This window comes from Aspergillus sydowii (assembly GCF_001890705.1).
Source record: "Aspergillus sydowii CBS 593.65 unplaced genomic scaffold ASPSYscaffold_3, whole genome shotgun sequence".
Taxonomy (NCBI): Eukaryota; Fungi; Ascomycota; class Eurotiomycetes; order Eurotiales; family Aspergillaceae; genus Aspergillus; species Aspergillus sydowii.
The window spans coordinates 1,947,751-1,960,110 of NW_024467861.1; the positions used below are offsets into that span (position 1 = coordinate 1,947,751).

At 51.7% G+C, this 12,360-nt stretch overlaps 4 protein-coding genes across 4 annotated transcripts; all 4 read right to left on the reverse strand.

Annotated features, from left to right (window-relative positions):
- Positions 1-139: 139 nt before the first annotated feature.
- On the reverse strand, positions 140-2,833 carry ASPSYDRAFT_787165 (AGC family serine/threonine-protein kinase). The gene is made up of 2 exons (XM_040850970.1): positions 2,606-2,833; positions 140-2,551 (listed from the first exon to the last, which is right to left on the reverse strand). Exon 2 carries the CDS (start codon positions 2,363-2,365, stop codon positions 533-535), a length of 1,833 nt encoding a protein of 610 aa, XP_040704859.1. The 5' UTR covers positions 2,366-2,551; positions 2,606-2,833; the 3' UTR covers positions 140-532.
- Positions 2,834-3,248: 415 nt separating this feature from the next.
- ASPSYDRAFT_56454 (dihydroneopterin aldolase) lies at positions 3,249-4,401 on the reverse strand (the record flags this gene model as incomplete). The annotated part of the gene is made up of 2 exons (XM_040849214.1): positions 3,249-3,434; positions 3,499-4,401. The coding sequence occupies 2 exons, from the start codon at positions 4,399-4,401 to the stop codon at positions 3,249-3,251; spliced, it is 1,089 nt and encodes a 362-aa protein (XP_040704860.1).
- Positions 4,402-5,170: 769 nt separating this feature from the next.
- Positions 5,171-7,044, reverse strand: ASPSYDRAFT_87613 (putative pre-RNA splicing factor Srp2; the record flags this gene model as incomplete). Its single annotated transcript, XM_040851873.1, has 7 exons — positions 5,171-5,536; positions 5,598-5,694; positions 5,751-5,824; positions 6,217-6,377; positions 6,435-6,440; positions 6,497-6,625; positions 6,993-7,044. 7 exons carry the CDS (start codon positions 7,042-7,044, stop codon positions 5,171-5,173), a joined length of 885 nt encoding a protein of 294 aa, XP_040704861.1.
- A 750-nt stretch (positions 7,045-7,794) lies between these two features.
- On the reverse strand, positions 7,795-10,139 carry ASPSYDRAFT_786234 (electron-transferring-flavoprotein dehydrogenase). Its single transcript, XM_040850962.1, has 3 exons — positions 9,666-10,139; positions 8,071-9,589; positions 7,795-8,013 (listed from the first exon to the last, which is right to left on the reverse strand). Exons 1-3 carry the CDS (start codon positions 9,946-9,948, stop codon positions 7,914-7,916), a joined length of 1,902 nt encoding a protein of 633 aa, XP_040704862.1. The 5' UTR covers positions 9,949-10,139; the 3' UTR covers positions 7,795-7,913.
- Between the last annotated feature and the right edge of the window lie 2,221 nt (positions 10,140-12,360).

Genomic DNA, 12,360 nt, shown 5'->3' on the forward strand with positions numbered 1-12,360 from the left:
CGCTACTCGTTTATTTTCATTTTATTCCATTATTATTCAATAGAGGATGGGCGGGGCATAGCATTTTTATTGCATTCTTATTTCCTATACCTGCGGTTCTGTTGTATATACCTTTTGCTTTATGTTTGTTTCTTTTCTTCGTTTCTTCTACTTTATTTCGTCGCATCTAGCTAGCCTAACGGAGACTGGATAAATCTGGATAATTTAAAATTGATTTACTCTGGCGGACAGAAAGAATGCAGCTCACGCGGACTGGCTCACATGATGTATACAAGAATAAGAAATGGTCTACGGGCAATTTATGGGATGGACGAGAAGTAAGTAGACTTGTATTCCATGCAAGACAAGTATCTTTATCCAACTCGTCTTGTCTGCTGCTCTGTCTACCCAGCCTACTCATAAACTTGAAGGACGCACACTGACTAAGAACCAAAAACCGCACGCAAACCCCACAACCAAAGACGAGGTGTGAAATGATCGATAGTCCTGACAGCAGGAGCAGCTTATTACAGTTATAATAGAAGCCCTGTAGTCAATAACCCGCAGTCAGAGGGTTGTTACCGCCCCCAGCGGCGTGATCAAGCAGGCTACTCGGCGCAACAAAGCTAAACCCGCCGAAGGGGTTGCTGTCCTCATGGCCCGCCGACACACCCATAGCCATACCGGAGCGCCGTTGTCCGCTGCTGCTACCGTTGCGCTGGTGCTGACCGGTGTAGTACTCACTGAAGAAACTAGGACCTTCAACGGGGCTCAGTGGGAGAGCGGTGAAGTCGGCCGAAAAGTTCTCTGCGAGGGCCGGGTCTGTGACAACCGGGACGATTGGCGGGGTTAGGACGCGGCGTTCGAGGGCGCGCCAGTCGATCTTGCGGAAAAACCGGTGGGATTTGATCGTCTGGAGGTCCTTGGGCATGTGGTAGCCTAGGCGCTTGGATGGTTCCTTGCGGAGAAGGCGGGTGAGGAGATCTTTTGCATCTGGGCCTAGGTAATAGGGTAGGACGAGTTTCTGCTTAATGATCTTTTCCTGGAGTTTGGCGTGGTTGTTTGCCTTGAAGGGGGGCGAGCCGGTGAGTAAGTCGTACCCCAACGCGCCGAGCGACCACCAGTCGCAGGCTTTACCGTACGGTTTGCCCTGGACTACTTCGGGTGCCATGTATTCGATTGTGCCGAGTGAGGAGTTGCAGCGGTCATCGTCGTCGAGGGCGATTTTGCTGAGACCGAAGTCGGTCAGGAGGAGGTGGCCTTCATGGTCTAGGAGGCAGTTCTCCGGCTTCAGGTCGCGGTAGATCACGCCGACGTTCTGGTGAAGGTGTTCCAGAGCGAGGACCATCTCCGCCATGTAGAAAGCTGCTGCATCTTCGTCGAACATGCGTTCCATTGCAAGGTGAGTGAAGAGCTCCCCTCCTTGGGCGTACTCGAGGACGAGGTAGAGCCTTTCGTTGTCCTGGAAAGCATAGAAAAGCTTGACAACAAAGGGGTGTCGGTTCACACTTTCCAGGATAGTGCGTTCAGTCTTGGTTTGTTCAACGAGCTTCTTATGGACGGTAATCGAGGCCTTCTTGAACTGTTTCTGCGCGTATAGTTTTCCTGTGAGAGCATGGCGCACGAGCAAGACGGTCCCAAAAGAACCCTTGCCTAGGCAGAGCAGAGGCTCGAAGTCGTCCGTCGTCATTTTGCGGCAAAGCTGGCTGCGAACATCCTGGGTCTGTAGAACATTCTGAGATAGCTCTTCCTGCTTCTTTTCCTCGGCGACAGCATCAGCACTGACGTAATCCTGGTCCAAAGGCACTTCGTAACTGGTCAAAATTTCGGTCTCGTCGCTGTCGGAATACACACTAGCATTGCTAGGTGTTGCCGAGCATAGACCATCGACTTTACGGTAAGGAGCGTTTCCTGACAAGTTCATCGAGTCAAGCTGGAGTCGAAGGGCACTGACACCACATCCAGAAGCTGGCTGCAGCATAGGGCTAGTACCGTTGCTTCCGACTGCGGCTCGTTGCTGGGAGTTAGGCGCACAAGAGCTTGTAGTCGAAAAATCGGAGTCTTCGTCACCAGAGCCTCGAGGGGTGAATCCACGGACGGTAGAGAGAGCCTGGGCTGCTTGAAGTTGAGCCTGCTTCTTCTTTTTCTTGCGTCGGTTGCTCTTCGCGGTCAGCGGGTTCGCATCCAGCTTCGGTGCAGGGAACGGGTTGGGCTCGTTGATCGCGGGCCCCGGTTTGCGATCTGGGCTGCAAGAACTCATCCGAAAGCCGGTCCGCTGGGTCGCGGTTGTGTTGAAGTCATCCTCCACTCTCGAGTGGGACATGTCAGCCTGGGGACTGAACACGTCGCCCACCGAAAGATCATCTTGGATTGTAGTTGGCGACATATCTGCGTTTATTTCGCACAATGTCTCAAATTCTGTTATCCTGAAGACGCAAAGATAAAGCTATCGCACGCTAACTGATACGCCTTCGAAGAACGCAATAATTAACCAAGGACCAATCACACCTGCTTACCCATGGATTTGGAAAAGCATCGACAGGCACTAGTTGCGATGCCGTATCTAATAAATCTAAAATCTCGATCAGCATCCAGGAAGCTAGGCGGGAGACGTAAGGGGACGTACCTTTCGAGCACAAATAACTAACACTTACTTCCTCCAAGCGCAGGACTACTGTTGGGCCCCAATTTCCTCCTAGCCGAAAAAGCCCAAAAGAACGGACAAAGCAGTGTCGAATTTACCGTCCGCCCTTCTTCAGGACGGACGACGGGCCGCTACCCAAATCACGTCGTCCGTCGAATATGGCACGGAGGCTGCGGTTGCGGAAGCGAGGGGACCGGCCAGGGCGAACGATGATGGAGCAGTCAGATCTGGGGATGAAATTGGGGGGTAGCAGCTAGCGGAGCGAGCGAGGTCGAACGAGGATAGCTTGGGCGCAGATAGGCACATAGAGAAATGGGTGAGCGATATAGTACGGGGTTTCAGAGGCAGATCTCGAAGACCGAGACACAGTATTTTCCAGACGAGTTAATCCCGGGACAGGGAGGTTAAAAGTAGGGAAGCAAGTGTGGTGAGAAGTTGAAACAGCAGCCCTGCAAAGCACTTGGCTTTAGGTAAAAAGCTTGTCCATGGCCAATCAGAGCGCGGCCGTGATAATCGCGGCTAGGCCCTTTCCGGATTGGCTGCTTCACGTGCCTCGGTCATTGGAGATACGTCACTTGATATTTGCTACGGAGTACAATTAACAAACTACCAATATTCAAGAAGATCATGATGACCTCTCAAAGAACGCTTGAGACCGGGTCACTTCCACCCCAGAGGCCTCCACAAATGCCAGCGCGCTCGGCTTCTCAACTCTTACCGTCACTCGCTCATTAGCAAAGTCCACCGTCACAATACGGGCCACAAACGTCGCCAGCGCCTCGACCGTCTGGAACGAAGTCTCTTCCACACGCTGTAGAAAATATCAATCAGTCCATACTTATAATACCAGCACAACGGAACGCGGATGAACCTACCTCAGCAACAGCCCTCGTCATGGCCTGATACGTATCTATCACAGTCGACCCCCAAGCCAACTGTCCCGGCCCCTTGAACTCCAGGGAGATGATCACAGCCTGCTTCTCAACCCTCTCATGCGAATTTACCCCAAGAATGCAATAGCACCTAATCCCGTCAATCCTGAACTCCTCCTCCAAGACCACAGGACACCGGTCTGATCCACTAGCCACATCCCCACCAATCGCACCCCCATTTCTATATCCCCACACTGTAGAACTGCGATAGTGAAGCCCATTCTCCGCACGTAGCAACGCCTTCGGCAAATGCAGCCAGACCTCACACTGCCCGTAAACATCATCAATGGGCCCACCAGATGGCGACAACGAAACCGGGTTATTGTTATTCAGAGCTGCAGACGCAGGCGCAGGCACAGATGCAGATGCGCTGCTTCTCCGCCGAGTCTGATGCACGTGCGCCATCCGGCGCACCCCAGCCGCTGTCTCCTCAAGCAGGCCAAGTGCGCAATTCGCGACAACTCCCGCGGTCAGGCGTACATCTTCGCCGGCGTCCGCCCCGAGCATCTCCTCGCGCCGGCTTCCTTCGACGCTGATCATGTGGTGGCCTGGAGGCGGGTGACGGGCTCCGCTGTGCTTGTTACCCGCGGCCATGTTGCGGATATCCTCTTCTAGCCGGCGGGAGAGCTTCCCGTAGTCAATGGAGAGGGATACATCGTCAGCATCAGCGGCTGCCACGGCAGAGGAGTAGGAGAGCTTTAGCGACGCTGTGCAGGGCTGGGGTTTACCGGTGCGGTGCCATGGGTCTGGTGCTGCGGGGAGGGGGAGTTGGATGTTTCGGAGGCGAACGCTGTCGAGCACGGAGGGCCTTGAAGGGATATGGACGTTCACTCGTTGTTCAGCCATTGTGAGAGGCGTTGGCTAGAAATTTGACTCGGTGGGTGTTGGCTGAGATCGAGATGCAATTTTTTCTTTTTTGGCAAGCTAAATCCGGGAGTCAGAAACCAGCTAAAACAATCGTGGTCGAGTCATGAAACTCCGACCAGCGGGGCAGATATGAGGTTTTGATATTTTGGACCCCTTTATGCTTCGATTGATGAGCGAGCTGCTTAACCCAGCCATCAATGAGCCCGGGCAATTCGTAGCTGGAGCTCTGGAATCTGGGATAGCGGGGCTGCTTTTAGCGCGGGGTCGGACGAAGTTTTTGGTTCACTCCGAGTCCATGACGTTGCCTACTTTGGGGTCACTAGCTACCAGGATTCCAAAATATACTACGTGTTATACTTGGTGATCAAGTCAATTAGCTTGCAATGCATTACTCTCTAAATGACCGTCTTCAACTCGTCAATGGCCGTAAGTCCATCAATCATCAAGGCTAACCAGATGACAATCGTTCGGTCTGCTGCGCCGAGTAACTAGCTGGGCCTGAAAACCAGCAGATTAAATATCATTACCCATCAATTAGGCTATTTCTGGGTTACTTCGGTGAGTTCTTCCAATAAAATCATTCCACCCTCGTTAAGAAAAAACGTATTGGGCTCAAAGCAAACAAACAAGTCGTTCCGTGAACCGAAAAAAGAGCAAAACGACGAGGTAAACGTGAGGAAAACTCATTTAACGTAAAGGGTATCCACCATGCAAGCAACACAAGGAAGAAAGCAAGTTGTGCACCTTTCTACCAGTAGCGTCGCTCATACGGGGCGTAGTCACCCCGCGGTGGAGTTCGAGGTCGTCCATAAGGTCTTGGGGGAGGAGCATAGGGGTCGTCATAGCGAGGCGGAGGTGGAACGGCATATGGGTCGTCATAACGACGAGGGGGATAGTCCTCAAGCCTAGCACGAGGCGGAGTACGACGTCCATAACCGTCGGCATAGTAGTCTCGGCGAATTGGTATCGGAGACCGTTCACGGAAATGGCCTCGGGGGCTGTACCCACGAGGCACTGAGTACCTGCGGTCGTACTCATCCATCGGGGGATAGCCTCGGCGCGGAGACCGGGATCGGTATGGATCACGGTAAGACCTGTCATCATAGGGCTGGATCTAAAAAGCGCATTGTAATGAGGATCTCGCTCCAGTTCCTTTGGTACAAGGTGGTCCTTACATCGGGAATACAGGTCACTCTGGAGCCTTTGAACTCGCGGTTATCGAGCTTCTCGACTGCAGTCTTCAAGTCATTCGCAGTTTCGAATTCAACAAATCTTGAAGCGTGTTAACCAGGTATATCAAGCCTTGGATATGTCTAGGCGCAACCCACCCTCTTCCAGGCTCACGGCCGGTCTCTGAATAAACGACGTCTAGACCAGACTGACGCGCAAAATCTTTAAGGTCCTATATAAGTCCACGGTGTAAGTCCCTGTCCAGGCATGAGGAGTATTTCCGGGCAATTTCCAGGTTGTTGTAAGGGAACACGGGCAAAACAGGCGTGTAAACGCAAGTGAAAAGAAACAGTCCAGGAAGAGCAGATCCAAAATGGCTAATGGGTCCCGTCCAGGGTTAGGTGCTGTCCAGATAGGGGGATGTAACCTGAAATTGGGGTGAATCCTACTGGGATCCATGTGCTCTGGAGAATAAAGCAAATTCAAGCCAGTTGCCTATGGTGGCAGTGGGGTTCCAAACAGCACAAGAGGAAGTGTAGAGCAAGTCAATTTGGGAGCCAACGACCGAGTGGTTTTGAGATCCTTGGAATCCTGGGTAAGAGAGACTGTGAAAGGGCTGCTAACCTGCCAGCTTGTTTCCGGAAGGCCCGTTATCATCATACGAAATATTGTGCGGCGAGGACGAGGCACACTAGGGCGGTCCGCGGGAGCTTGGAAAGTCTCCTTGCGACGAGGCCCCCTAGCAAATTGCACAGTGAGGCGCTCTCCTTTGAAGTCGCTACCGTCTGGATTCTGGTCAACAAAAAACGGATCCTGGAAACCGGTCTATCGATCTCACATACGAAACGCTAGCAGTCAAGTTAGCAAAACTTGCCTGTTCCAAGTGCAAATTGTAGTATCTTACCAGGGACTATATCTCTTGCATCCATCGCATCTTCGTATTCTATAAATCCGAAGCCATTCATAAGCTTGATCTCCGTGATCTTTCCGGTGCCATGGGTGCTAAAATGTTCTTCGATATCCTGCTTGGTCACTGAATAAAAAGCAATAGCGCAGCCAATGCGCCGTGCAGATTGTTAGCTCAGGATGTCTATAATAGAAACGGTCCAGAGGAGCAGAAATGTGCTACTGGCACAGACGGCCTCCGAAATATAAAAGGCACAAACTAAAAGGAAATGGAGGTCCGAGGTTGAGACCGCCCCGGCTGATGCGCAGTCGAACTGGAATTTCGGCGGCAGTTTCAGGTATCGGGGCGCAAATCTGTCAAACCGGACTCAAAGATCCATCGGAGCATCCTAAGTTTGAGGGGAAATCTGGGACTCGGGGAGGGAATACGATCCAATTTGGGCTGAAGACATAGAAAGACCTCTAGGGAGAAATATTGATGGATGCCAGCGTACCATTACGGGGAAGGTTCCCGAGATAGAGTCGGGTGGAAGAGACTTCAGTCATGGTGGGCGATTCGAGAGTGGAAGATCAACAGCGGCTAACACCAGAGGGCGACCCGAGAGACGGAGTGCTGGCTTGGGAAACGGCTACTACCCAGGGGCGGATCCAGATCAACAGAGGAGGGCGATAACTGGCGAAATAATAGGCCACGGATATCAAGGTAATCGAATTCCTATGAGAAATACGGGCGTAGTGGTCAGTAGGAGACACGGGCTGCTCCTAAGTTCCGGCGTGCGGTCCAAACGGGTTGAATCAGGAAGAAAAGCCGAGATCCTCAAATGGCTATAACCCACAGGCTATCCGGCGGAGAGAAACGATAGGATACAGAACGGTGGACGATGAATACTGAGGGCCGATGATGAAAAAGCGACAGAGAGAGGGAGAGTAGCGGAAGAGGAGGTGAAGAGAGCGTTAAACAGAAGTGAGCGACAAGACGAGCTAAGGGAAGGCTGCAAATCAGAGAGCAGCGTATTTCGCCTCACTTTGAGCTGAGGGATCCACGTGGCCCCGCTTGATCTGCCTCGAGAGCAGCCTGTCAGGCTGCTTTTCTGTGGCAAGACATCCAATCTCAAATGATGGCTAGAGTTTGTGTATAGATCTAGTTTGAACTGTACGATCATCGGGAGAGAGTGCATGGCAAAGAATGCGAACCACGGTTTGTTCCCCGGTTCCGCCGTCCCCACGGAACCCAACTCATGGCCCCTCAATACGAACGTATACGACGGAGAAGATGACACTTTCGTTTTGGTATTTGGCTGATCAAATAATTTGGACAAATGCGAACAATCAAAGGGCGTATATATACATGCGCGAAGCTAGCCCAATTCAACAGCGGCTTTTGGTAAAATGAGCCCATTCCAGCAGAGACCTATCTATGTCATAAAGTATTTCGGACCTTCTCCACCTTGAGGGGTTTGCCAGTTGATATCCTGGGTCGGAACCTTAATGTCACATGTCTTGCAATGGATACAGCTGCAAAAGGTTAGCACATGCGATTTCTAGACGTGAGAATGAAAGGGGGATGCATACTTCTGAGCGTTGATCTGGAAGCGAACACCGAGTGGTTTGGCTGAATCCTCCACATATTCGTACACCCCGGCAGGACAGAAGCGGTTCTCAACACCCTTGTATTTGGGCCAGGCAATTTCTGTGTGCTTATCCCAGTCATCCACCTGCAAATGCACAGGTTGGTCTTCCTCATGATTTGTACCCGTTCGGCTGACGCTGGTCAGAATGTCAAAGCTAATTTTGCCGTCAGGCTTGGGATACTCGATTTTCTCGCACTCAGAAGCCAGCTTGGTCGCTGCCGCATCTGTGCTGTGGTGCTTAAGTGTCCATGGTGTGCGGCCCCGGAGAATGTAGGCTTCGAGACCGGAATACATAATGCCTCCATAAAGACCAAGAGGAGTGCTGAAAGAAGGCCGCATGTTTCGGACCTCGTATAGCTCCTTCCAAATTGAAGACTTACGCAGAGCATCTTCATAATCGAACAGGAAGACGGTGCCGCCAGAATCGTCCTTCAGGGCGTTGAATGTGGACTCTGCAGCCAACATTGCCGACCTTATCGCGGTGTGCGTTCCCTTAATCTTTGGGACGTTGAGAAATCCGGCGCTATCGCCAATCAAAGCACCTCCTGGGAAGGCACACTTGGGGATCGATTGAAAACCACCCTCGTTCAATGCCCGGGCGCCGTACGAGATGCACTTTCCGCCTTCCAACACATCGCGGAACAGAGGGTGATGCTTGAGCTTCTGAAACTCCCCGTAGGGAGATAACCAAGGGTTCGGATAATCAAGGCCGACAACTAAACCAATGCTGACCATATTCTCGCCAAAATGATACATCCAAGCTCCACCGTAGGTATCCTTCGGCAACGGGTATCCCATGGAATGTGTAATCTCGCCCGACTTGAACTTCTCAGGTTGAATCTCCCAAATCTCCTTTACACCAATACCGTATGTCTGCGGTTGGCTATCGCGCCTGAGATCGTACCTCTTCGTAACCTGCTTGGTCAGGCTACCGTGGCACCCCTCTCCGAGGAGGGTGACGCGGGCATGAAACTCCATTCCTCGTTCAAAGGTATCCTTAGCTTTACCATTCCGAGCGACCCCGAGATCGTTCGTTGCTACACCTTTTACCGAACCTTCTGCATTGTAAACAATTTCGCTGGCAGCAAACCCGGCGTATATCTCAACTCCTAGCTCCTCAGCCCGCTCAGCCAGCCATTTCGTCAGCTCATTCAAACTGATGATATAGTTCCCATGGTTGTTCATCTGCGGCGGTGACGGAATCGGAATTGATGAGTTCTGTGTCAAGAACCGCATTTTGTCCTCCTTCGCCGGTGTAGCGCCCTCGAATCGCGAAGGATTTTCTTCCGATAGCCAGTCTGGTAATAATTCATTTATAGCAGAAGGTTCAAGCACGTTGCCTGACAGGATATGTGCACCGATTTCACCGGCCTTCTCCAAGAGGATAACTCGGAATTCTTCGTTTCCAGCTTCATTGGCAAGTTGTTTTAATCGAATGGCAGCAGCGAGACCCGCAGGACCTAAAACGTAACACGACAGTCAGTCACATTGGTCATATTCTTCTTTTGCAGGCGAAATGCGCAAATCGCGCCTTACCGCCGCCGACAATGCAGACGTCCACCTCGTCTGACTCTCTTTCAACCTGCCGCGGATCGAAATGACCGTTCTCATCGGTAAGTTTTCTTGATATCGACTGCGAAAATGCGCGAGTCTGGCTCGGTGTGGAAAGGGCCGAGCAGCGGATACTGGTTCGTTTGCCGGATGTTGCGATTGAGCCTCGCGGAACAGAGCACAGCGTTGAGGATGGTCTTGAGAATCGAGAGGGGTTTGGCCGTGCCTCGCGTCTCAAAAGACGCAAGACGGCTCCTCTTGAAGCCATGAGGGAGGACCGCGGGGTGGCGATGTAGATTTCGAAATTTGGATAATGGTCGCGATTTTACAGCGGGCAGTAACGCATAGCCATCAATGGACAGGAACGGATAGAAAAAGAGCAGTTGGTGATTATGGAGAGCAATTCGCCGGATGTACGACCGCAAATCCAAGAATGGGGTGCGTTCGTCGCTTTCAACTCCGGATCAGAGGCCTTTCGTCTGGGAAAAAAGGTGACTTAGGTAAGCCAGCATATAACCGCACCCGCACGACCGAGGTTACCCACGGCCAATAGGAAGGGCTTTGATCAAATCATTCGGCAGTCTTGAGCTGTCTTCCGCTCGATCTCGCTGGTAGCCGTCGCTTCTTCCGCCGGAGATAGCCTTGTCCTCCGTCGGTATCTGCACTGAGACTGTCTACCTAGGTACGTACCGAGCTCCCGATGCTAGCAGTTATTCCACCGATAGGTTTGAGCTTGCCCTCTTTCAACCTTACTAGGCAACTAATGTTCAGTACTACATTAAGAAGCGCTTATCGTCGGCTTACCGAACGTTGCGGACAGCCTGGTCGGCTGAAGCGCAACGTGGTCAGAAGGCCTCGGAGTCCCTTACCTTCTCGTAGATATCCATCCTCACATGGGAGCAGTGACCGACAACTGGGTCCTCGGAAACTCACAAAAGCTGCTTAAATTAACTTCAATTCAGTTGCCGCCGGCCAAGGCCCCGATCAATGAGCTTCTTCACAAGTCGCGGCTCCGTTGATGTCAGCGACAAGGCATTATTACGTATGTATGTCATGACGGGCGGGAAGCGCTACATCATCCATCTGTGGACTGTGATCCATGGACCCTGGCCCGGTTAATATCGAAGCATAAAAAGTACACAAACAAAGTACGAGTCTACTGGTGTGCGGCTCCTTTTCAGGCTCCAGTGTGGGTGTACATTATTTTGAAGTTTATTGTATCGTCCACATTCACCTCTCCTTCCTGTCACTACTCAAGGGATGGCCTGCGTTACTGAGAGCGGTATGCAGGATACCTGTGTAGATTGTAGAAGCCACGGTGGCATGTATCTAAATGCCAACGGACGGGTAAACATCAGGGATGATGCAGACGTCGACTCGTCAAAATTCTCGATGATTTGAATATGACCTATGCAAGCCTCCGACCGGTCGCGTTGGTGGATCACAAAGGCAAAATGAGTCTGGGGAAAAGCAACGGGTCACGGGCACCGCTAAAAGCGACCAAAGACGCGCCCAGCTGAGGATGATAAAAAGCTCGCCCAATCAAGGCCAGGTGGAAGTGAACTAAGAACGGCGAAAGGACGAGACTGGGAGACAGGATAATGAGCCTCTTCTCGGGTTCCGACAAATATACCAGCTGCCAGAGACTACATACTCCTGATTCGTTTCTAATTGATAAGAAAACAAAAGGAAGCGAGCATGTGATATCTTTGTTGTATAGCAAGGCAAAAGAAACAAAGATGAATCTCACGGATGACGGGATTGATGGGCGAGAGGAGGCAATTTTGTTCCGCCGCTTCCTTTAAAGCGGCAGTGAGTAAATCGCGTGATAATTGGCCAGCGATCAAACACGAGTGGCGACGCGCGGACTGGACGAGGAGTCACGGTTTTTGGGTGGCTGCAACCAAAAAGAGAACCGAACAAGGGAGTCGCGCAGACTCGCAATCCAAGGCCAATGATATCGTATGTTTCAGGCGAGGATGGGTCACCAAGGCGCTAGTGGAGCACTAGCCTTGGAAAATTCACACCAAACCCATGGGTGAGTCGCGACCACCCAGCGCTGCTTTTGCCGCTGGTTTGGGCCCAGCCCCCCTGACTCCACTTTCCAGCCTTCCCGGTCGCTGTGAGTCAGCCTATATAAAGGCCCAACCTCCCACTTTTCGATGCTCGTGGAATTTTTTATCCTGGTCTTGGCATCGCCCGGAACGCCATACTGTCCTCATTCCGCGCACCATCTCTCCTCCCCTCCTCTCTCCTCCACACCAAGCCTGTTCGAGGTCTGCAGATTCTCGCTCTTGCGTAGTCTGCCTGGTTAATAATTTCGGGTGCCAAAACACAGGGAAAAGCGAAAAACGTTTGTTTTTCTCCCTTCCCTCAGGGTTTCAGATTAGGTTGCTGAAACAGGAAGGTTGCAGCCTCAGGCGCATCTTCGCCGCTCTCTTCAAAACACAAGATAGAACCTCACCCCTTCCAGAAAAGGAAAACTGAAAAGCAAGAAAAAAAAATATCTGAGCTTTGTCTTCCGCAAAGTGCACTTCTTCCACTTGTCCACTCACTCCCTTCCCACATCGCTGCTCGCTTGCATTGCATAATTGCGATCACGGCCTGTCCTTTCAATCAATAGAAAACACTTCATTGTGATCTTTCTCTCCTGCCCATCTCACCTCTCAACTCACCCCAC